We start from the raw sequence: 24,898 nt of genomic DNA on the forward strand, positions 1-24,898 counted from the left end.
CATTTTAATCTCCCGTCCCTTTTCGGCGGATAAGAAAATGACGGGTGTAACTTTAGGAGGTGTCTGCAGGAATCGGGGCTAGTAATGTAAATGGAACCTCAGGCGTTTGTCAAGGTTGCGAAATTAAGCTAAACTACATAAAGACGCAGGTTTCGCTAACAGATAAGAGCTATTAAGATAAAGCGTCTACTATTTGACCAGTCGATTAACATGAATTCTATTAAAATATTAAAATACACTTTAGGACATCCACGTAAAATTATTATTTATTAAATATCGCCGTGAGTAAGCGAGCAAAAAATGCGATGGTTGTATTTGTCATCTCTTTTGAGCAAAGCGATTCTATCGCGTTAGCTTGTGTTAATTAACGTTACATCCACTCTGAATAAGGCAGGACAAAAATAAATATTTTTCGGAGTGTGCAACCCTACTGTAAGGGGCAGGGGTGAACCAGTCCGATCGATAGTCAATTTGCATTGGTTTGCTGACTTCACTATTTTAACGTCGTAGTATTTTACAAGCACGCTATCACTTGTTGCCAAAACGTATTTCCTGTCTTAATGTAACATAAATATAAGTTCACCACTATGCCGACAATAGGCTACTTTCCAACTAGACAAATCAGTTACTTTTTAATAAACGTCAAAACGCAAAATTACTATGGAATGTGTATGAAAAAGCACAATGTGACGTCATAGAAAAACGTGATAAATTGTCGAACTTATTTTTACGTTTTTTTTTATTAAAATCCATAAATAAGTTAAATAGAAAAAAGAAAATGTTTTTCGATAGTTTTAGATTGTTTATTTAGTAATCAGAATTTCATAATTTATCTTGAACCTAGTAGACGACCCAATTGGGGTAGTCAGATGAACTAACCTACACGTATCACGTTGGTCGAACCAACTATATTAGCCTTCTATTACATGGGACTTATAAGTCAGTAAGTTTTATGTATACATAGCTGGCGTGGAGTGGGTGTATACGAGGAGCTCGAGGAGCTCGGTGGCGCAGCGGTAAACGCGCTCGGTCTGCGATTGTTGAAGTTAAGCAACTTCGTAAAGGCCGGTCATAGGATGGGTGACCACAAAAAAAAGTTTACATCTCGAGCTCCACCGTGCTTCGGAAGGCACGTTAAGCCGTTGGTCCCGGCTGCATTAGCAGTCGTTAATAACCACCAATCCGCACTGGGCCCGCGTGGTGGTTTAAGGCCCGATCTCCCTATCCATCCATAGGGAAGGCCCGTGCCCCAGCAGTGGGGACGTTAATGGGCTGGTGATGACTATACACACATACCTCTGTCTTCTTCGGGTATACAGTCGCGATGCTATAATTTGTTATAATATACTCTTATTCCTAACAGCTATTATACCAACATTAATCGATCGTTACCAAGTCAAGACATGAAATCATCTCCATCCTGAAACAGACGGCCATTAATAGAGCAAACGATGTACATAGCTCATCCCACGCAATCTGCTACGGCACAGTCGTATAGGGTTACCACTTGATCCGTAGACTGGAAATCAGAACTGTACTAGACTGGATACACTGGATAATTCGGTTTATAACAACAGTTAATAACCGGAGCATTCGTTTACTCATTTAGTTAGGTTAGGTTAGGTTAGGTTAGATAATAATAGTTCAGATAATAATAGTTAATAACTGGAGCATTCGTCTTTCTATCGTGCGGAGATGAATTACCAACCTCATCAACCCTGGTGTCAGGGTTTGCCGCCAAAGGCCCCTGACATGGCTCATGTAACGACTACTTTACTTATATAAGTAAGTAGTAACCAGGACCAATGACTTAACTTGCCTTCCGAAGCGCGGGTCATCTTACTTTTTGGACAATCAGGTGATCAGACTGTAATGTCATAACCAAACTAGAGATCACAAAGTGATTTTTGTGATATGTCCCTACCGGGATTCGAACCCGGGACTTCCAGATCGTGAGCTCAACACTCAACCACTCGACCACGGAGGCCGACGTCCACGGAGCATTCGTTTACTCATTTCTTATTATATTCGGACAATTAAAAAAGCTGCATAAAAGGTTGAATTTGTATTTATACGCGTATCAGTACCTATCCGCATTGATGAAGCTGCTCGGTGAAGTATACACTGTAGTTTCGTTTCGTGGTGGTGAGATGAATTTTCTAGTTTCAATTAGAATTGCGACTTGGATATTATAGAAATGATTACGCCATCATGCAAGCGTAGTTAGGTTAGGTATTTAAAAAGTAGTAATAAATAATATATATATATATCAAAATCATTCGATTTGACGTGAATAGACAGTTTTCCAATGACCGCAAATAACAAAAATAGGGCGACAATTTCGCCGGTATTTCCGCTGTCAAATCGGACCGCCTATATTGAGGGTAAAATAGGGGAAATGTCGATAAGACCTTTGACAGAGGCTAAATAAATGGACGGGGTCTCCGTTTACACACACAGGAAAAAGCAAAAAAAGAAAAAGGGAATAGGTACATCATAACGTATCTGAAACTCACGCTTAAAATGTGATCACCTGGATAATTTCCTATTCGATATTTGATTATTCATTAAATACACCATTTGAGAAAAAAAACATCCCAATACAATACCAATAAAGTAACATTGTTTTATACTAACCTAACCTAATCTAACCCACCTGTTGGCCCTTTAGTTAGCCACGACTCTTGGGAAATCTCCCCGGGATAAAAGAGTAATATATTATTTGATAAACCAGACTCCCAATAGGTCCTGAGGTCGTGTACATCGGTGATTGGTGATACACCTGAACAATACGTTTTTGCAGCATAGTGTGCGTTAGGATAGCCAGATATTTAGGACTTAACGTTGTACGTAGCTCTCCTAAAATACAAAGCCCATTCAAAGATAAAGAAAACTAAGTACACCGCTGTTGTGACGTCAGAGAATTCATCCAAGCCCAGAGCCGCGGGTGTGCTGTTAATCAATGTATGTCTAGAAATAAAATCCAGTCGATAGAAGACTGAACTTGACGAAGTCACCAAAAAATGTTGACCCTATCAAGCTTTTTCGCATGGATACCAAATTATTAGAGAGTTATAAACGTCAGAGGTCTACGTAGCCTAGTTGGCAGACAGGCTAGACGTAGCGAATGTTACGGCCGCCGAGTTGCCGAAACTGTTACGTCAGCGGTCAACGACCCACCTTTCTCGCCTGTACTAGCACGGAAACCTCGTTTACGTCGTCACGTGGTGCAGGTTAGGGCTTAGGAGTCGTGGGTACTTATTAGTGGCTTCGGAGTCGAAAAAAATCGATACTCTTCACTTATGAACATGCATAATGTATTACTTGTTCAAGAATCTTCGTTGCGAATAGTATGTTGAAGGCTTGAGAATTGATTTGTTTTTAGTCAAAATAAATTGGTGATTACCAAACCACAGTCTACATAAACACGCTTATCACTCGATAGGAAAGTACGGAAGACCAAAATACTAAGATTAACAGTTTCTTAAGCAGTTTTTCAGTGGTGAATCAAAAATAACCTTAAAAATAAAAACATTAAATTTTAATATAAATTGACTTCAACACAATGAAAATGAATTAGGTAGCATTGTTGGACTCAAAACTAACGTTTATATGTACATAAGTAGGTACAGATACAACAATATCAGGCGTGTGAGGTAGACTGGTACCGCAGTGCGACCACTGCACTGCGTATTCAATGTTGTATTCAACGCTCCAGACCCAAGACTGCGAGACGGAATGAAGTCTTATTGACGCTTTCAGAGACACCCCCTTTCATGAAGAGATTTCTATTATATCTTCCCTTTACACTACTGTATACCCTGCAGACTGCTATAATATACCTTTATAGATAGGGCCGACGGCCTCCGAAGATCTCGGGTTCGAATCCGGTGCAAAAACCCGTGTGTCTACACTCAGCGGGATCCCCTGTCTGGGAGACATAAGAGTGATGCAGAGAATTAGATCTGAATTTGTTCTACTGAATTATCCTGAAAACAGAATTTGTTCCGTTAAAAAAACGGAAATACAAAGTTTTCTAACCGACCTCCAGCCAGCGGGATATTTCCCAAAGTTAAGTCTGATGAAGTATAAATTGGTATTAACTTTTAGATCCGTATTTATTCTGTTCAACAAAACAAAAAAAATACTTCTGACGTCCTTATTTCAGCTACAATCAAGCTGCAATGAAACCTCCAGTCAGCGGACTTTTTCTCTCAATGACATTCTTTTGTAACTTTTACACTAAAATAATAAAAAATAACCTATTTACGACTATAATTTCACTTAAATTACCTATTCGTACATCTAGTGCTTAAATTAAAAAGTATAGAATTTGAAAGATATTATGTGAGTAGAATATAAAAAAAACTATGTATCAGGTACAAATTGAAGCTGTGAGAGAAAAAGTCCGCTGACTGGAGGTTTCATTGCAGCTTGATTGTAGCTGAAGTAAGGACGTCAGAAGTATTTTTTTTGTTTTGTTGAACAGAATAAATACGGATCTAAAAGTTAATACCAATTTATACTTCATCAGACTTAACTTTGGGAAATATCCCGCTGGCTGGAGGTCGGTTAGAAAACTTTGTATTTCCGTTTTTTTAACGGAACAAATTCTGTTTTCAGGATAATTCAGTAGAACAAATTCAGATCTAATTCTCTGCATCACTCTTATGTCTCCCAGACAGGGGATCCCGCTGAGTGTAGACACACCAAAAACCCCTTTAAAATAAACTTTATTTACGGACAACATTAGATCCAAATACTGTTAGTTTTGATTTTATTTGAATAAGACATTACAGGCTCGTCACCCGATTGTCTGAAAGTGAGATGATCCGTGCTACGGGTGGCAAGTTACGCCGTCGGTTTCGGTAACTACTTATGTTGTAGGTACGTAGTCCTTACAGGAGCCATGTGTTTTCCATATCACAACCCACACTGATAGAAGGAGATAGATACCCATAGACCCGATGACAACATCATAGCTGCGACGTTTTATTAATTCAAGAGCATTGATGTTTGATGGGTGGGGTTACGTGGAATATAAAAAGAGGCATGGCCTTTTAATGCGGTCCCCTTACATTTGGAATTTGTGAGTACATTGTCGGGTTTTATTACTCAAATATTTCTTGGTATTACTGTGACATAAAAACTGAAAAACATAGCTGAATTTGGCGTTATTTTCATGATGTTAGTTACCCCGATTCGACTCTTCTCGAATCTTCTACGAATAATCAGCTTAGAATAAACTTATTTTCTCAAGAAGCAGTTGGATGGAGCGCATAAATCAGATTGGATCTCGTCACCCATCATTCATACTTCCCACAATTAGGTACCGTGGCATGTATTTCATGTACTTTTCTTTAGGCCAGGGTCGTTCAATTTTACTGTCCATCCAATACACGCGCGCGGACGCAGAAAATTAAACTCTTCGGTTAGTATAGAATCGCGCGAAGTATAATTCTTATATTCCCTCTGCCGTTTGAACTATCTTTGTTAGCAAGATATATTTAGATATTTCGGTTCCTCATTATTCATAAGGAAATTCTCACATGATGTGAATTTTGTAGCGGTGCGCCGCGACGAGGCGTATGGTGTACGCTCCCGCACCAGCGTATGCCCCGTGAATGTATACTCTGTCGTGACGTCGTGTACACCGAGAGCCCTATGACATTTAACGAATTCACATCGTCGGCGGTGAAGGGAATCGTGAAATGTTTGCGTTAGACGAGAATTTGAGGTCTCACGTCTGGTGCGATCACACGGGTACACTTATTTGTACTAAGTTGTCATTAGACTATTTTTTGTAGAAAGTATAAGGGAGTCATGTTCGAAAGTTTTGAATATTATTTTTTATTTAGGAAAATAATGGTGTTCAATTTAACCGCCATTGTTATTGTATTCCCTTTTTAATGAACGCGCAATAATACTTAAGAAGCCGAGTTTTTTAATGAGAACCATGTATTTAGTTTCAAGAACGTAACTAGTCATCATCCCCCTAGCGTTATTCCGTTTTCACGTGGATCGCTTACTGAAAGTTTGACAGATCCGGTTTTTATAGAAGCGACGGCTATCTGCTGCTGCTATGAACGTAAATAGTGAAATTAAAAATAAACCTCATGGGTTGACTACAACCGTAACTAGGTCATAACCTCGCAAAGCAATGTCCAAAAGCAGGATGCAATTATCGTACTAACATCGACTGAATAAAAGACGAATACTCTTTTAACTCGTAAACCAGATACACAGATTCATTGGAGTAACCAAATTGAACTCGCGATGTTCCAAGTAACACTTTCACTAAAACGTGTAATATTACGTCACAGTCGTACAAATATTACTCAGTATAATATATAGCTACTGAATTATCTTATCTTTACAAACATTCAGATATTTGCCGTCACATTTACGCGAAGTTGGGGTGGAAAGACATAAGTTGTGGGATAACAACTTTTACCCAGATACTGAATGTGGATGTGTTTAACGACATTATGTGACGCACAATGTAGATAAAAGTTGCTAGCTTAGGAATCAATGGCATGTTCAACATGCTATTTTACAACTTAGTTAAATGAGATATTATTTACGAAACGTTGCTTTCGTACGACTTAAAAAAATCTTTCTAATACAGATATTTCTTACGAAAAATTTTCAATAATACATTTAAAGGGGGCCTAATTTGCGACTTTATACTTATTTTGCGTGCCAGCCCCAACACCATCATGAGCGCATTGGTGGAACGGTACGACTTGCCGCTGCTGAACCGCTGGGTGCGATTGCATGCTGTTACATAGCTGCCCGCGGCTTCGGTGATTCGGGCCGACCTCATGTACTCGTAGTTTATTTTCATTCATTCATTTATTTATTTGCATCATCATTTTTATGTTGTCGTCTTTTGAATCTGTTATTAATACTAGGTTAAGCTTTTTACTAACAAAATATGGACTAGTTTCCGAAATAAATATTTTGAATTTGAATTTAACTCGAAAAGGACCTTTTGTAGAAAGGACATTCTGCGAGTCACAGCCTATTTTGTAGTTTTATTTACAACTAGCCGATTCTGTTTTCAAATAACTCGCTATAGACATTATATTGGCAAACATCTACCATACTAGTTTAAAGCTCATGAACTCCCGTACTAAAACCACGCACACTTTATCTAATCATAACAAACACATATCATTTTCGCGACAAATTCGCTTACGTGCATATACTCTGATAAGGCGCCTCTATATGGCTATACAGAGATAGCAAGTTGCGTGATTGATGTTGATGTATGGGCTGCGTAGGCAATCCTGATGACAACCGCCTGTTGGAATACATTAAGGGAATCTATGCAGTTTATCTCTTTAATAGTCTATTTTTTATACCCGTTTGGCCTGTTTTACTATTGCTGAAGACAAGCACCATGCCTTACTACAAATAATACAGGGTGTTAGTGACACCGTAACGAATACTAAGGGGGATGATTCAGATTTTTTTTGTTTTTTGATTTTTAAGAAACCAAAAAAAATCAGATTTTCAATTCTATACTTTTGCGATGGAAAATTCCACTTGATATTAACTCAGAATAATGAGCTGAATCACCCCTCTCAGTATTCGTTACGATGTCACTTACACCCCGTACAAGTACGTACAGGTAGCCATTCAAGAAGGTATGGGTGTTAGTGACACCGTAACGAATACTAAGGGGGATGTTTCAGACCATGCTTCTGGGTTGATATCAAGTGGAATTTCTTGTCGGAAAATTCATGAAATTTTTAGCGTCCTTTTAAATTATTTTCAGTTCCATACTTTTGCGACGGAAAATTCCTTGATATCAATTCAGAATTATGGTCTGAATCATCCCTCAAAGTTTTCGTTACGATGTCACTAACAGAGAATATAAGTCTATAAGTCTTCCTGTATACAAGTCATCCTTTTAACCCGAGTAACAAACTACTTTCCACGCTATTTCACTTCCGATTGACCAGAAGTGTAGTAAGCAAAGCATTTAATTATTAGGTTCCCATTTCCGGCTATTGATCATAATATCCCCAATGCCGATGCCATAAGTAATTACTCCACAATTATATCAAAAGACTTGGAACTCTTGAAAGGCAAAGACCGTTAAGAGATTCTGAAGTTCCCAAAACTCCACACAATACTATAATTCGGAATGTACTTCCAAGTTACACAATATAAACTTGAGTTTCCTCATTAGAAGAAAATTCCAGGGTGAATGCCCAGAGTAGGGCAGACATTCCTCTCGATTTTTTCCAATTATTTTTCTCCCGAGTTTTCCCTTTGTCCTGAGGTCTTTGTCTCGGCTGGAAGTCTATTGTCTGTCTTAGTTTACACCTCTTATGAAGACTTTGTCTTCACATCTTATGTGGTTGAAGTCATCAGAAGCGTGTTTTTTTGTGATGGTGGCTCTAGTTTCTTTACAATTATTTTTTCTTACTTTTCACACGTTTCACACTTATGGAACCACCATACTCCAAAAATCTTGCGATTGTACGATGATTTTTTTAACATACACGTTACTTGCTGGGTCTAAGAACTATGTATATTACATAAAAAGTATTTTATCGTACAATCGCTCATTCCGTGCTTACTACTACTATGACTGCAATGTGGCAACTTCGCACTAGACCCCTTCAAGATTAATCGTTCCATAAAACGCCATAAGAAGTCCTTGAGCCGATCGAGTTATTGAGAATATTCGATTTAAACAAAATCCTAGAAGTATTGTCCTACAATATTTCAGCTAAACGGGTATTTATTTAGTTACTAAAAATAATGTTAAGAAAATTAGCTCGGTAATTCTTTTACTTCTACCTCTAGGTGAAACGTACACGCTCGCAACGTCGGGCAATAGGGTAAGTGGCATGTACGTCTTTACGTTTGACCTAATTAGTAGTAGGAAGTTAATTAGTTTTGTGTAGGTGTCATGCAAGGTACAAAACCGCCGTGCGAAGGAAACATTTTACGGACAAACAAGTCATTATAGAGAAAATTTGTGATTTCAAAAACCAGGAGAACAATTTTTTCCTCATTTATACTTGTTCAGGAAAATTCTCAAGTAATTTGGAATCTGATACGGCCCTGCATAGTATACCTAATTGAAGAGTTCCAAAGTTTTCCCATTTAAAGTTGTCGATAAATACAATTTGCTCAAACATAATCGAATGTGCCTGAAGTTTCCCGTCTTTGATGTTTACTTATTTACATACCTATTTATATAAGAGCAGGTTAATTTAAGATAAGAAATTTTCTAAATTAATTCAGGATGGAAGTGGGATTTTGGGTATTTCTTCACAAATGCGCAACGGGCCCGAGTGCTTCGATCGATAGGACGATGCTTGTGCAACTTTAGAATTGAGACGTAACTGTAAAGGCTGTTAGGTGTAGTTACTTTTTAAAAAAAAAAAGAAAAACGATATGCCTAAATAAAGTGAACTTTGCACACTTATGCTAGAAGCTAGATAAAGCATCCCACAAAAATACAAAATAACTTAATATTACTGATTTTAAGACCCATTTTTCATAAAATGGCCAAAAGAGCAGTAGGTCCAAATAGGCACTACAAACTACTACTATACTACTACTTCAAATCAAAGTACCGTACACCTAGAACTTGCTACTATAGAAAAACATAGATCCGAAAACTTAAATTAACCCAACAATTTTATAACAACAGCAACACCTACCAAAAAATAACAGAGCAACAATTTTCTAATTCAACATAACCTATTTTCGACCATACTTTATTATCGAGCGTCCCGTAATTTTTTTAAAGTGCGTTTAGTCTTGCCTAGGAGACTGGGAATCGATAGCACGACGCATGCGTGCCGCTCCCCTCCCCGACTCGTCCTGAAGCCTGAGGCTTCTCGCTATGATAAATTACTTTAGGAACACTCCAATGCCATCGCAAAATTTCTATACGTATAAAGAAATTCCTGCGATATAGGGTTTGGGTTTATTTCTTTGGGAAGAACTCTTTTAAATAAAACAGTACCTTTTGATAGTCTATATTTTAGTTGAGTAACAGACAAAGAAACAGTGTGAGAAGAGGAGAGATGTGGTGTAAAAGATGATGTAGTGACTAAGCGTTATGTTAAGTTGGTTTGGATGCGTAGAGTGGATGAAAGATAATAGGATTACGAAAGTGAAGGTTGTTTGTTGGTAGAGCTGGCAGAGGAAAACCTGGAAGGACGTAGATTGACCAAATTGGGGTTGTCCTTAAAAAACGTTTTAGTACGATACACTCTGAACCGGTGCGCGTGTATCAAACGTTTGATGAATGTGGAGGAAGCCGGAGATGTATGCCTGGATTCCTTAGTTTCTTTACCCAAGTGGGAAAAAGGCGAGAGTTTATGTATGTACGTATGTTGTATTTACAACCTGCTCGAGAACCCTTCGGAGCAGAAGGTACAAAACGCAAAATGGACTCCACACGCAAAAGGGGCAAAACGCACAATGTAAATAAATAGCAAAAGGATCGAAATGCAAGTTGTAAAAAACGCAGAATGTACAACACGCAAAATGAACACCACACGCATAATTCTGAGGATGATAAGCATGTTTTTCTTCACGCTAAGCCGAAAAAATAGCCCTTATCACATTTTTTTTGCAATATTCATGAAACATTTTATAAAAGAAAAGTTGCTTGCATTAAGTATTATCCGGTTGCTTTTGTTAGCCTTTTTGGTATTCATTATGCGTTCGCGGATTAACTGTAATCCCCTTTTGTTTTGCTTCTGATTCGGAGTTTTGTGCCTTATCTTTGCTCCCTAGAGGTTTATCCGAATCAAGATTTTGATGACTGAGCATATATTCGTAACATTTAAACTAACGCCCGTGATTCCATAAATTGAATTGTTGATTAGAATTTTCATCAAATGAAAATTGAAATCATCATCATTTCTTAGTCACGACTAGTTACACAAGAGGGACGTAAAAATAAATACTTACACATTCTGCAGTAATTCAGTGAATGTAAATGAGGTTTCGCATCGATTGGGATGCCGAAAGAGATGCGAGAGCGCCAGCTTTTCATATACTAGCTTTGCGCCCCCGACATTGTTCGTAAGGATCTTCATATTCCCTAGAAAAGGAAGAGATTGAACCTCTAAGGCATCAATTTCTTTCGTCTTTAGTAGTATTAGAAGATTGATTTTAACTTTTTTACTGTTTATCTTTGAAATCCATATATTAAGTTTAAGGCCTTTACATAGATGCCATAACCGAAGAGGCACTTAAATTATAATATTCTCGGCTCTCAAAGAGGATTCTCTCTAAGTACTTAATATCACCCTCGTTAACACCTGTTTCCGAAACTTTGACGTCATCTGTTATCAAATACTTTGGAAAATTTTACGGAATTAAAACTTTACCTGAAGCAAAATGGCTAGAACTTTCACGTTGAAAGAAACTTTGTTTCAGTTTTTTTTCTATTTAGTAATTAACATCCAATGTTCCATTGCTGGGCACAAGCTTCCTCTCACTCAACCGGAGGGGTACGGAGCATACTACGCCAGAGTAAGATCTATAATAATTGCTATGACATAATACTCATTTCCACCACAATTACTACAATAAATTTCATTTCGTTTTACGGATAGCAGCCGGTATTTTTTTTCTGAGCCTCTATGTCCAAAGGGCATAGGCCCCCCTCCTTCTCTTTCCACTTATCTTTACCCCGTGCGTCCCGTTGCCAAGAACTTCTTATTTTTGATGAACTTAGTTATTGCAAAATTAAAAAAAAGCAATGCCCATTTTGTCCATCTAGAGATCTTTTTGTATCTAGACATGAAAACGGGTTACATCTGATTCTAATTAAAACATTGTACGTAGCTGCAGATTTGTATAAAATCCTTCCAAGCTTTGTTCAAAAAGTCTAGTAGGTAATCGATAGTAATTAACAAGATTGCTACTCAAAATTATACAATTTCCCGACGATAACAATCGTTCCATGTTTGCGGCTAGCCTATGATGAATAGGCATGATTGTGTAACGTAGATTTTCATATAATTGAGTGGGCTACCATACCCCATAGTTGAGTGGGCTATGGCAGTTGATTATCGATTGACGCCTGCATTGCAACCCCTACGCGTCACCCTGATACGTATTCACTAACACTCTAACGGCCCACGATCCGGCTGATGATCCGGAGGTCCCAGATTCGAATCCCGGTGGGGACAAATCACAAAAATCACTTTGTGATCCCTAGTTTGCTTAGGACATTACAGGCTGATCACCTGATTGTCCAAAAGTAAAAGGATCCGTGCTTCGGAAGACACGTTAAGCCGTTGGTCCCGGTTATTACTAATGTAAGTACGTAGTCGTTACATGAGTGATGTCAGGGGCCTATAGCGGCTCAATAATAACCCTGCCACCAGGATTGGTGGGGTTGGTAATTCACCACACAACCCACACCATAGAAGAAGAAGACTAACACTCTTTATAAGTTTGATATGTAAAAGTTTTTAATAATATGAAGATTATAGGGAAAACCTCGTTAGTATCTTTTTCAAAAATTACATTCTGATGTGATTTTTGTTAACAATATAGACATGCTTAGTTTTACTCCACGCAAAAAAAAATTGTCTCAGTTTTTACCTGAAATGAAAAGATCACGGCCGTTTCGAAACACACCAGAAAGTGATTTATCAAAAAAGCGCTAACGAGGAATTCATAATAAAGTGACAATATTGAAAAAATCAAAGTATCGTGGTTTTTCTAGAGGTTTGCACATTTCGATTTTCCGATGTTTAGAGTTTATACACAGTAATATGAACAATTTGACACCTTCGATAGCTCCGTAGATGAAGTTTGCGATAACCTAAGCCGGTTTACCATACTCATGTTTATCGTAAGACGAATCGGACGGTCAATGGCCATGTAAACTGTAATCATACTATATCTCAATGTAAGACATACGAGTTTAATAATGTGCGATACTTACTAAATAACTCAAAACGACATTAAGTGGTGCGACAAAGCACATAAAGTAAATTTTGCGAGAACGCCCTTATACGTTGCCATTATGTTTGAATTCACCGCGCGACGCGAGGCACGCGTTCTGTAAAATACGCCTTAATGTTGCCAGTTTAGTCGTTATGTTATAATGTTACAGGAATCCTCCAACGGTGTTAAGGAGCTTTAGACATGGCAATATAACTTGACAAACTGCTCCCGAGGACCTAGTGGAATAAAATAAACTTATCTTATTTAAAGTTTCGCAACTAGTGCTCCAAGAACCAACATTAAAGCAACGGGAATAAAACAAACTCATTACGAAGCTTTGACGCCTGGATAGTTCAAATGTTATAGCTGCAGTTCGATTCTCGATTGGAATATTCAGTAAAAGATATACTTTTCGTAAAGATGATATGACGATGTCGGTATATCATACAATCCGTTTTAGGACTCCAATATCAAGTGCGGCAAGAAGTTATCCTTGGGATTACAGGTGTAAGTTGTAACAGTCTGTAGTGTCTAATCATTTTAGTAATAAAAATGTCAGATTACCTCCATTTTTGAAGTCGGTTAAATATGCAAAAACACTAACATTGTTTGTATGCTAATAATTCTCCCTCTCGTTAGAGCACTCAACAGTTTGGCAACTCGTATTTGATACAAATTGGAGCAGTGGTTAGTTAGACGATGTTACAATGACAGTAAACTATAAAACTCAATTAACAGTTGGGCACCTTTCCAACTTTTAGGTGCTACTGCGTGTGATATCCGATTTACATTATTCCAGTAAACATTGCAGTCTAGCGATTGAATCTAGCGCCCGAATGCTCTGGAAATATGTGAACCAGCACTAGAATATGCCCATTCCAGTAAACACATTCTAGTGTTGGTTCACATTATTCCAGAAATAATGAGAATCTCTCATGATATAAGGGTTTGTAGGTGTCCGTGGTAGTCGTCTTAAGAGAGCCCTGATGAATAGAGACCGATGCAGGATAGTGGTATGGAAGGGGCTTGGCTGAAATTGTACCACGAGTATTATTGGTAGTATAGAGTGGTGTATAGAAGAGGATTCGATCCCGGGATAGTGTGTTATACAGTATAATAGACTATTGTATAAGGGCACATACGTATAAACTTAAGTTAGTATTAGGAAACTAGAACAATATAAAGTTTTATGTGAGATATTTTGTCTTGCCGCTGGCTATTTAAGAAAAAAACCACACATTTAATGAGTCAACCGGAATCAACATGGCTGATCTTCAGATTGCAAACGTATCTTAAACATTTGCACGATTGACTAGCAGTATAACAGTTATAAAAGAACTCCCGTACGAAACTACACAACCTGATGCCATTCCACAAAATCGCAGGATAGGTCAGTTGAAGTTCTAGAATGAGCCACAATGAAATAAATGGACATCCTACGCTAACTGCTTTGTCTTCTACATAATCGTTTAGTTATATTCCTTTTAGAACGGGAATACATTTAACTGAAATCTCGTTAAGAACGCATTTGCGATAACGAAATAGCCCCTCAAATTGGCTTCTTTCTCTTATTTTATTACCCTTTAGGATTTCTTGTATTGGATATATTTAGAAAATCAATCCACATTCATCAATCGTTCATACACGCACGACGGTTCAGGATCGTATTAAACCTTTTCTAAGGAGTTCCCCGATTTGGTCAATGTACGTCATAATCAAATACGTAAAATTCAACATTTAAAAGTGTTTTCGGTAAAAGCATTCACAAAATTTGTTAAGCACATTTCCCATGCAATTTGGACCCTTGAAACGCCCGGTTGACCGCCGAAGGGTGAAATTTTCTTCCATTAGGGACCACCCATCTCATTACGTCACTTAGAAATTGACTCTTGCTATAAATCTTCATACCGACGTGGTAAATTTATCGCTAAAAGGAGTTTCAAGATTTCTACTAGGAAATAGAAAGTTTAAGATGAGGTTTGAACTCCTTTGGCCGAAAAAATATCTTGGATAAATGCATTCGTTATTCAGAATCGACCAAATGTGTCATGTCGACACTCACCGAAGTGGAAAGAGAATATCATATCAAACTGCGATTATATTGACTTTAAGACATTTATTTTTAATTCATGTTTACGTTGTGTTACAAGATTACGCACTAAGTATACAATTTGAAGTCACCGTAATAACCATCACATAACATTGAATTTGATATGTTTTAATTATACTTAACAAATCCCTGACCTTACGAACTGAATCGTCGTTACTGTAATCAGTATCACAGCGGTACATTTATAAGAAGATAAAACTATTTAAAACGACGAAGAAAGTACAGGCGACGATTGTTAAAATCCCTATTGCCAGCTTATCTTACCGGAAGACTGCATGACGTCAGTCAACTGGCAAACGCGATTTGGAAACGCCGTAGTTGAATTCAAAAAATGATCTCAGAGAAAGATCATTCTTCTTCTATCGTGTGAATTGTGAGGTGGAGTACCAACCTCATCAACCCTGGTGTTAGGGTTACTATTGAGCCGCCAAAGGCCCCTAACATGGCTCATGTATCGTCTACTTACTTACATCAGTAAGTAGTAACCAGAACCAACGGCTTAACGTGCCTTCCGAAGCACGGATCATCTTACTTTCGGACAATCAGGTGATCAGCCTGTAATGCCCTAACCAAACTAGGGACTACAAAATATTTTTTGTGATATGTCCCCACAGGGAATAAAACTCAGGACCTCCGGATCGTGAGCCCAACGCTCAACCACTGGACGACAGACGTCGGAGTCTAGGGAAAGATGATTGATTCACGGAAATTCAATAGAGGGGTAGGTATTCAATTAGGGAATTATGGAAATGATAGATTCATGTAGATAGATTCGTGGCTTGAAAATGATTGACATAGAAATGTGTCATTTTACCTTCGTATGTAATTAATTAATGATGTATTAATGACAAATCCAAGTTATTCACATCGGAAGCTTAAGAGGGCAGACAACATTAGAATTACCTCATTTATTGCGACCCGTCTTTATTTGACTTAGTTTCCTACTTACTACGACTTAGTTTCATGACCATTTGTAGTAGGTAGAGTCCACTAATCCATTAAAAATGTGTAATTTAATTTTGGTCTTTCTCTCTACCGATTTAGCTGATGGCCTGGCTACATTAAAAGTGATCGAGGTCCGAGTCGGGAAAAACCGCACGAAACTCGGACGTTTCTCGGTCACTTTGTAAACCGCTGAAACCACAACCGCGTTCGTAGATGAGAAACCGCTTTGGGGTTTAAACGGATTAGACTGCCAGAGAGCCGAAACAAAGCTTGGTTGAGTTTTTCAAAATTATGCACAAATCCTGTTAAAAATTAAAATCAATCTTATAAATTTATCTTAAGTGCAGGTTTTACTAACTCAGTTGGCTTGACCATTATAGACAGCAATGCGGCTCACCACCTATCACGTTGGTAACAGAAGTATCAGAAAGCTCCGTGAGGTGTGGGTACTTAGTTCATCTTGCGATGGATGTACCTCTGACCACCCCTATTGGGATATAATCGTGAGCTTATGTTAAAAATAAAAGACACACTGATGATCATACTGTGACATATTTATAGCTGAAATTCGATGTTCATGTCAAGCCTATTTCCTTATTATTACCAGCTAGATTATCACTTCTGGGCAAAGCCTCTCTCCTATATCTTCACCTGTGATTTCTCTTCGCCTTCTTGTTCATTTTCGTTTGCACTTCTGAATTGCCTTTGCCATCATGGGGACAAGATTCGGGAACAAACATGGTGGCAACATTCCTGCCATTACACATCGGTTACACAATGTTCTATACTTTTAACACAAATCCCCTACGCTTTGTAAAACAACGCAGACAACAAAGCCTACTAAACTGGGTATTATGATGAAAAAATCATAATAGATCACAATGCCGCGAAAATGCCGCTTCATCAACCAGGATTGACATCGCGCAAACAGTCCATTAGTCGATCGCGGGCCAACGGAAACACTAGTCAGAGTACAGTTGGTAGCAAAGGTAACCCGACACCTAAAATGGCGCCATTGAACAATGCAAACCTACCTTTGTTGTGCATTGTACTCATTGGAGCTGTTATAACCGGATGTTTGTACGCAGTGAATGTCGATACAATACGCTGTTATTGGGTTATCTTTCATCATCGGGATAATTTTTCACGCAAGGCTTTATCGTTTGAGTTGCTAGTAGCAATTATTATCTTGGTAAAAGATAAAAATAGACGAGTCGATGTTTGTTTCGGTCGGGTCAGTTTTCTATGCTCCGTCGTCCATATCTGCTTTACTTTGCAGCCTTCATGTTTAAAAATATATACCTTTGCCTTCTTATTGTGTTGAAAGACAAGCCAAGTTTAGCCCTATTTTCTACGGTCGAAGAGCCAGGTTAACATCAGAAAGGTAACTAAAACAATACATGTTATAACATTGTAAAAGTTATACGTGTATCTACTACTTCCGTCCTTAGTAAGCAAGCAAGCCGTAGCGTTGACATAGTGATCGGGTTTCGTCCGCTATCGAGTTACAAACTACAGTGTAACACACGTTGTACCCGCATACGACCCTTCGTTGTACGACATCGTAATACAGGACATAAGCGAAATGCGACAGGCACAATTTATCAAACCTCGTGCTGTTCCTTTCGTGGTACTCCTTTCTCTACTCTTGAACTTTAACGTAAAACTTCATATACTTCCAAATAATTTATATTTGGACGAAAGATGAAAAGCGAACGTCTTAGTTCTCTCACCCAAAAGTTGCTCTAAAAGCGCCATGAGCAAATCGGCGGGGTTAAAAAGCCACATTGGAACAATTTAAAAAAAAACATTGCAGTCTAACGTTGCTGATATTGCGTACTTATTTTTATATGCGCAAATGTCAAATAGCAATGGATGGGCAGTGGCAGTCTAGAGAATGGCAGTTTTTAGTACGTAAAACTTAGGGCTTTCCTAATCAATGGTTGCCGCCCCAGATGTAGTAACAATGTGATTATTTCTCCCGTGTGAAACCAGAAAATGATGACCTGAATATCAGTACGTAGCTATCAAGTGTTCCATCTCAGACCAAGCCTTGTAGTCAATGGACGCCAGCCACGTCGGTCGAAGTGTTATGCAAACAATAACACTGTCCCTGCAAGACAATACATGACACTGTGACCGGAAACTTTGTCAACCAACGCGTCTGTGCGATATAATAAATAATAAGAGCTATCATCTTGTCGCTCTGTTATGTTATGTCGGTTTTAAAAAGGAAAGTTGGATGTTCTACGACGCGACGTGAGTTCCCTGACTGCAAAAAGCTTCTCATTCCGTGCATGAATATGTCTGTCAGAAATAGAATCGAGTCCTTTATAGTCATAAGACCGAATGCCCTTTTAAAATCCCTTAATTTTTTAACTATTGTGTTTGAAAATTTCGGCCTTAGGGGGTTGTTCTGTAAACGGTGCCTATTTTACCTTATTTTGACAGTTATACAACTAATACCACCTCTTTTTTTTCTACTTATCGTAAGTAAAGGACGAGTCACACAAAATGGAACAGCGTGGTGTCGTTGAGTATGCTCCATATCCGCTCCGGATTATTGAGGGGAGACACCTGTGCCCAGCAGTAGGACGTATACAGGCTGTTAGGACGGCACTATTCTTAGACCTGTCAAAGTATAGTTTGCCGGAACCGGAAATTATTACTTATCAATAAAATATATTATGAGAAGCCTGACGAAGCCTGTGATGGATGTCTAGTCCTTTTGTATTTTTTATTTATTATAAATAAAAGGCTTTAAGAGAATGTATCGGTTGAAAACGGATTCTTCTTCTTGAGGTGCCTTTCCAACTAGTGGAGGTTGGCCCTGATCAGCTCTGAAATTTTATCCTTATCTCCCGCGAGGTGGAACAGTTCGACCGTGCTCGTGATCCCGGTCCACTCCCTGATGATATTACGCAACCAGGACTTCTTCCTCCGACCCTCTTTTCATTTTCCTGCGACTTTGCAGCAGCTCATACCTTTCGTGTCTTAGCAAATGCCCTAAATATGCAACTTTTCTCTTTTTGACGGTCTGCAAAAGTTTGCGTTTCGTTCGCGTGAAAACGGATTCGTAACGTGTAAATGCATTAGGTGAAACTAACTAAGCTGGCCTGGTGTTAGGACACGTGTTTAATTTGGTGCTTGAACGAACGTTAGTGCTGAGTTATCGCCGTCTATTTTTATGGCATATCGCTCGACTAAAATCCGCTTAGTAACACACGAGTCTGGACGATGTTTAGACAACTTTCTGTAACAGGATTCTTTATTCTGCTGTAGAATTTTGCACACGCGCCATAACCACTTTCTTTTCTTTCATCAAGTCTTCATACATGCTCCTAGGTTATTTTTATAGTTTATGTAAGTTGTGTATATACCTTAGTATTTTATAAGTATGTACAAGTATTCCTAAGCTACACTATCCCGTCATATTCATATAATAATTATAACACATAATACCCGGTTCTTAGCGCGTTAAAATCAGGATTTAGGTACTAGATCCACAATTTTCTATGGGCAAACATATCTGTCTACCCTCTTTCTTTGCCGTTTGTGTCCCTGATTTTTACGTATGATAATAACCGCGTAAACCTCAATGTATCAATATAATATTAAATGTCTCCTCTACCCAAAGGTTAAATGGAAGAAATTACCACTTCACACTAAGGCAGCCAGTTGCACTATTTATTTTCACTTTGTTTCTGGTATTTTCTGTGTGTTCAATATAATAGAACCCATTCGAGATTAACGGGATTGGGCGAATCTCTTTGAGTTAATTAACCTCACTATCACAAACAAGCAGTTCATCGTTTTCAGCCATCCTAGCTTTATATTTTTTTTATGAACTAGAAGAGATCCCGTAAATTGCGGGATCTCGCGAGATTGATATTTGCAATCCCGCGGGATCTCTAATTTGCGATCTCGAGTCGGGATTGCATTCTCTAGTTGCGACCCTAACACTCCCATATCAACTTGAAGCGCGCACAACATTTTACGATGTCCCCACATTATTGACATTCCAACGCCCCAACCAAGTTTCACGTTTCTTGTAATGAACGTATGTCTTCGAGTACGCAGAAATTCCCATAGTGAGTGTCACATTACGGTTATACGCAGCAAAGGGGTGGGTAGATCCGTAGGTAATTCGGAAGACAACTTGCTCTTACTTTTGATATTAAATTCTAAGATAAATATGCAGAGATGAAAAACAAACTGCCTATATGCATTCCACTGCGGGGCATAGGCATCTCATCAAACGGAGGCCTGGAGAAATGCTTTTTAATTAAAATTTCGACATGTTTTGCTTTAAGCTGAAAATAAGAAATAAACTTTTTTTGTAAGCAACCCGCACTGGAGCAGCATGGGTGTAGTATCCTCCATACCCCGTCCGGTTGATTGAGGAGAGGCTTGTGCCCAGCAGTGGGACGTTTATAGGTTGTTTTTGTTTGCCAAAGAAGTTAAATTGCAATATGTCTAGGGAAACCATTGAAAGAAATGATGCTGAAATGAAAATCACAGTTTTTCTTATCAAATTATAGGTGTTTGAAACACGTCACTAAACTTGTTTGGTACATGTGATGTGACGTCATAGTTGCATAAAGAAATACGCAAATAGTAACCCGTTGTCGTCACTCGAATTATTTGAAGAGATTTAACATCTTATAACGTATCATAGGCGTAAATTGTTACGTCGCGTGATGTATCATGTATCACATTACGTAAGTTTTTTTTTAATTGTGTTTATGATGTTGCCGTAACTTGTTAAAAGTACGCAAGTAGCCGATTTGACTGTACAAAAAGCTCGGGGACGCGTAGGCACTTAGGGTGGTATTAATAAACTAATCTCAGCTTTGAGTCTGCCCTCAAGATCATGTCAATGTGACAGTTCTTATATAAAAATAGGGACTTGAGCATGATCTTGAGGGCAGTCTCAGCTGAGATTGATTTATTAATACCACCCTTAGTTCATCATGCGATGTACTGTCTCTGCCTCTACAATTGAGAATATAGCCGTGGGCTTGTGTTGTATTGTACATTTCACATAATAATGTGACGCTCATTTTGAGTACCGCATTGCGGGGACTGGACTAGCAAAATTTGAATGTTCATGCCGGAATACTAACGAGGTGTTGTGGAGGTTAAAACTTAAAAACTTGTTACCACCTAACTAGTTACGTAATAGCTCCATCTAAGTAAAAACTTTGTCGTGCCTTAGGTTTCGTCGCAGGCCATAATTTTCTTTGACAAATCGATGACTTATTAATATTTCAGATTTGAAATTACCCAACAAGTGTCTTCAGGTATTTATCATGTTACTAACTAAACGATCTCGTTCGTATGTCACCTGGTAGGCAGCCCCATCACAAGCCATAATGTTTCAGTCCAAAAACCACGCGATACATAGCGATAAAAGCGAAATTAATAGTTTCGCCGCGAAAAGAGCCTTAAAACCAAATAAAAACTACTGTTTAATGTACAGTAAGCAAGCATGTCGAATCGTATGTGATTGGCGACCGATAACCATGACCTTTACTTTATACACGGATAGAGGGAAATATCTTGCAATGCACCGTACATTACTGCTTACTTTCTCAGACGTTACCAGGCTTGCGAACAGAGTCATCAATGTAAGAAAGTAAGGTAAATTACCGTAAAAATGTGCTACGTCGAGCGCGTGTGGCTCATGTATCCGCCAATCGCAGAGTATCAAACCAAGGACTTAGAATGTGTCGGTGAATGCGTGCGGCAATGTGTTGAACTCGCGATATGTCAACAACACGCATTTTCATTTCATAAATCCGTCTGTAAATAGGAACGCCCTTCAGGAATGACGAGATAGCAATAGCAGTGTTTTAAAAGCGTAAGTTTTTGAAAGCTTGGATACACTTTAAACATTTCACTTTATTACACTTATTTACACTTATTCGTGTCATCAGTCACACTAGATGCAGCTTGCTCTTATCGGTTTTAATTCACCACAGCTGCACAGTTCGTTATAGTTATACACCTTAGCTGAATTGATTCCATATTATATTGACAGCCAATGTTGCAGATTCGCGCAACCACCAACTTCAATAGACTTGATTTGACAGGACTAAAACTAGCTCGTATCTCTTTCTTAAACTTATTGTCAATGTGGGACGGCACTAGTTTATGAGTTGTCAAACTAAAATGAGATTAAGTTTATTTTCGCCCAAATATGCATTATGCACCAATGAATGATTATTATTAGAAAATCGCCCAAATATGCATTATGCACCAATGAATGATTATTATTTAGAAAATAATATTTCCTTTTTTTGTGACCTGTGCCTAGGAAAAGTTTTAGTTTGAGAAGAGTTCTCTTGCGATAGTTTCCGAAAGTAGTAAAACATAATTGCTAAATATATAACTTTCAATTAAAACTAAATTTTTTCCTTCGTAATTGTTACGAGATAAATTAGTAGGGTTGTTATTATGTAAAAAGAACTACGATAAAGTTAGTATGTCAACTTGTCAACCAATAGTTTTACGTTTTAATACTTTGATCTGTTTTAAAGGGGTTAAGAACATTTGGGAAACGACTTTCTGATAACTTTGTTTTGTTTACCATTATTAAATTCGGAATGCGTCAATTATAACATGCTGATATGTTTGTGTGAATAAATGCAACTAAGTAACAACTTAACGTAATTAATCGGAAATGAAAGTCATTGGCAAATGAAGCTTTTGCTTTTTGGGGATTGTAATTTCGACCAAAGATGAGGTACGCCCTTGTCATGTGCGCCCTTATTTACTTTTAATTAGAAGAAACAACACTGACTTGATTAGTAGGGTTACTCTGCCTATATCACTACCATTCCTAAGTGTCAAATCAGTTACTTTTACTAAACGTTAAAACAAGAAATTACTATGGAATTTGTATGAAAAAACCACCTGTGACGTCACAGAAAAATGTGACAAAATGACGCACTTATTATTACATTTTTGTTTATTTAAATTAATAAATAATTTAAATAGAAGAAATAAAACGTTTTCGTCACCTTTAGATCTGTTTTTATTTTGTAATCATAATTTATCTTTGACCTATACTATCCAATTATATTAGGCTAATAGATGCTTATTTGTTTTCTTTAAAGAGCCTCTGTGTAACCATTACATCTTGTGATTGTTACAGAGAAATCAGTACAGTGCGAGGAGAGTGGGCGGTGTGTCTTGGCGAGGACAGCGGCCGGCTGCCGTCGAGGGTGCATGACGCTTCACACACCGACACACACTGTCCGAAGGTAAACCAACCGTCTAGCTTTCGGTCACTGCAAATCAGGCCTAGATTAGGAAAAATGTTAGCTAATGCTTAAGGGCCAGTTTTAGTAATGAAATATACATATAAACCGCACTTGCGTTCGATTGACTGTCATCGATTACCGAATTACTTAAACAGCTATATGTATACGTTTTCGTACTAGCAACGGAATCATCAGTTTTATAGAAATTGTTTAGGATTTAAAGGTACCCTGCTACCCGACCAATTCATTGACAACAAGATTTTCGAGACTGCATTAACTGTTTCTTTATAATCTTATACAATACGACAACTTAATAGACTAGATGTTCTCTTTCACACGAGAAAGAAAATATGTTTGTTGCGTTTGCAGAACATCAAAATTTTGCAGTAACAGGCACCGCAAACTGCTGCCGTTGCGGCCCACGTGACTGCCGCGCGCCGCGGCGCCCCGAGCCGCATGCCGCCCCGAGCCGCGAACACACGCCACTAGATATACACCGCCCGGTCAGTATACCACACTATAACACTGACACTGTATAACGGCCTCTGTGGTCCAGTGGTTGAGCGTTGGGTTCACAATCCTGAGGTATCTGATTCGTATCACAAAAATCACTTTGAGATCCCTAGTTTGGTTTGGACTTTACAGGCTGATCACCTGATTGTCCCAAAGTAAGACGATCCGTGCCTCGCACTTTCTGGAAGCGATTATCCAGAGTCCAGAAAGATACCTCACCAATCTTGGTGTCACAGTTGTTATTGAGCCAGCAAAGATGCTCAGACACGGGTCATGTACCAACTTACTTGGCTTAGTCCGTCCAACCTTAACCACTTCAACAAAAGCAGAAGTAACAACCAAATGCCTAATTTTTTTCTTTTTCAGATCCAGCGTCAAAAAGGAACCATCGCGAAACCGGAATAATTTAGTTAGAATATTAATTTAGCAAGCTATCATCCAACATGGGGTCTGTGAACGTGAACCGCAATGTCGCGGACGCGTTCTACCGGTACAAGATGCCGCGCATCTGCGCCAAGGTTGAGGGCAAAGGGAATGGGATCAAGACCGTGATCGTCAACATGCCGGAGGTCGCCAAGGCGCTTGGCCGCCCTGCCACTTGTGAGTAGCACTTTAGATAGATAGAATGACTCGGCGTGAACAGTGAACTGTCTTCCGCGAGTGATAAAGCCCTATAAGACAGAGCGGTCACGCTTACCTCGTCCGCATTGCTACTTGTGAGTAACTAGCAGGTTTTAAGCGACGGCAATATTGGCCCGACATATGCCTAATGTGACGTGACTTCGAGGATGGCCTCTGTCTATAAGAGCTCTACCGGTACATATACAAGTAGCTCCTATGACAGATTATTTAAGGCCTGCACTAACCTCTATTTTAGCAACTATGCTCTCTCCTGATATAGTCTGCATGGAAAGCGAAAGCATTCAGCTGTTTCGGTTCATCATCCTGAGCATAATATGATAGAACCCATACTTAATAAAGGCGACAAACCACCAGTATTCGCGGGGCATTTTTGTTCGTGACCGTACAGGTCTAGGGCACATTCTACAATAAAAATTGGGAGGGATTTGAACCGCTCTGATGTCTCCCGATACTTTAAATTCTGGCATCTGAA

The 24,898-nt window shown here is 38.6% G+C and overlaps 1 protein-coding gene across 4 annotated transcripts in view; it reads left to right on the top strand.

Moving 5' to 3' along the window:
- The window catches only part of LOC126373323 (eukaryotic translation initiation factor 5), a 36,428-nt gene that overhangs the window by 4,166 nt on the left and 7,364 nt on the right, over nt 1-24,898 (top strand). For 3 of the 4 annotated variants that reach the window (XM_050019443.1, XM_050019446.1, XM_050019444.1), the window contains exons 3-5: nt 23,163-23,271; nt 23,641-23,774; nt 24,151-24,384. In XM_050019443.1, coding sequence (XP_049875400.1) covers nt 24,228-24,384 — 157 coding nt within the window. In that variant the 5' untranslated portion in view covers nt 23,163-23,271; nt 23,641-23,774; nt 24,151-24,227. The remainder of the gene's footprint in view (nt 1-23,162; nt 23,272-23,640; nt 23,775-24,150; nt 24,385-24,898) is intronic. The other variant, XM_050019445.1, reaches the window with a different exon arrangement.

Source organism: Pectinophora gossypiella, chromosome 15, assembly GCF_024362695.1.
Source record: "Pectinophora gossypiella chromosome 15, ilPecGoss1.1, whole genome shotgun sequence".
Lineage (NCBI taxonomy): Eukaryota > Metazoa > Arthropoda > Insecta > Lepidoptera > Gelechiidae > Pectinophora > Pectinophora gossypiella.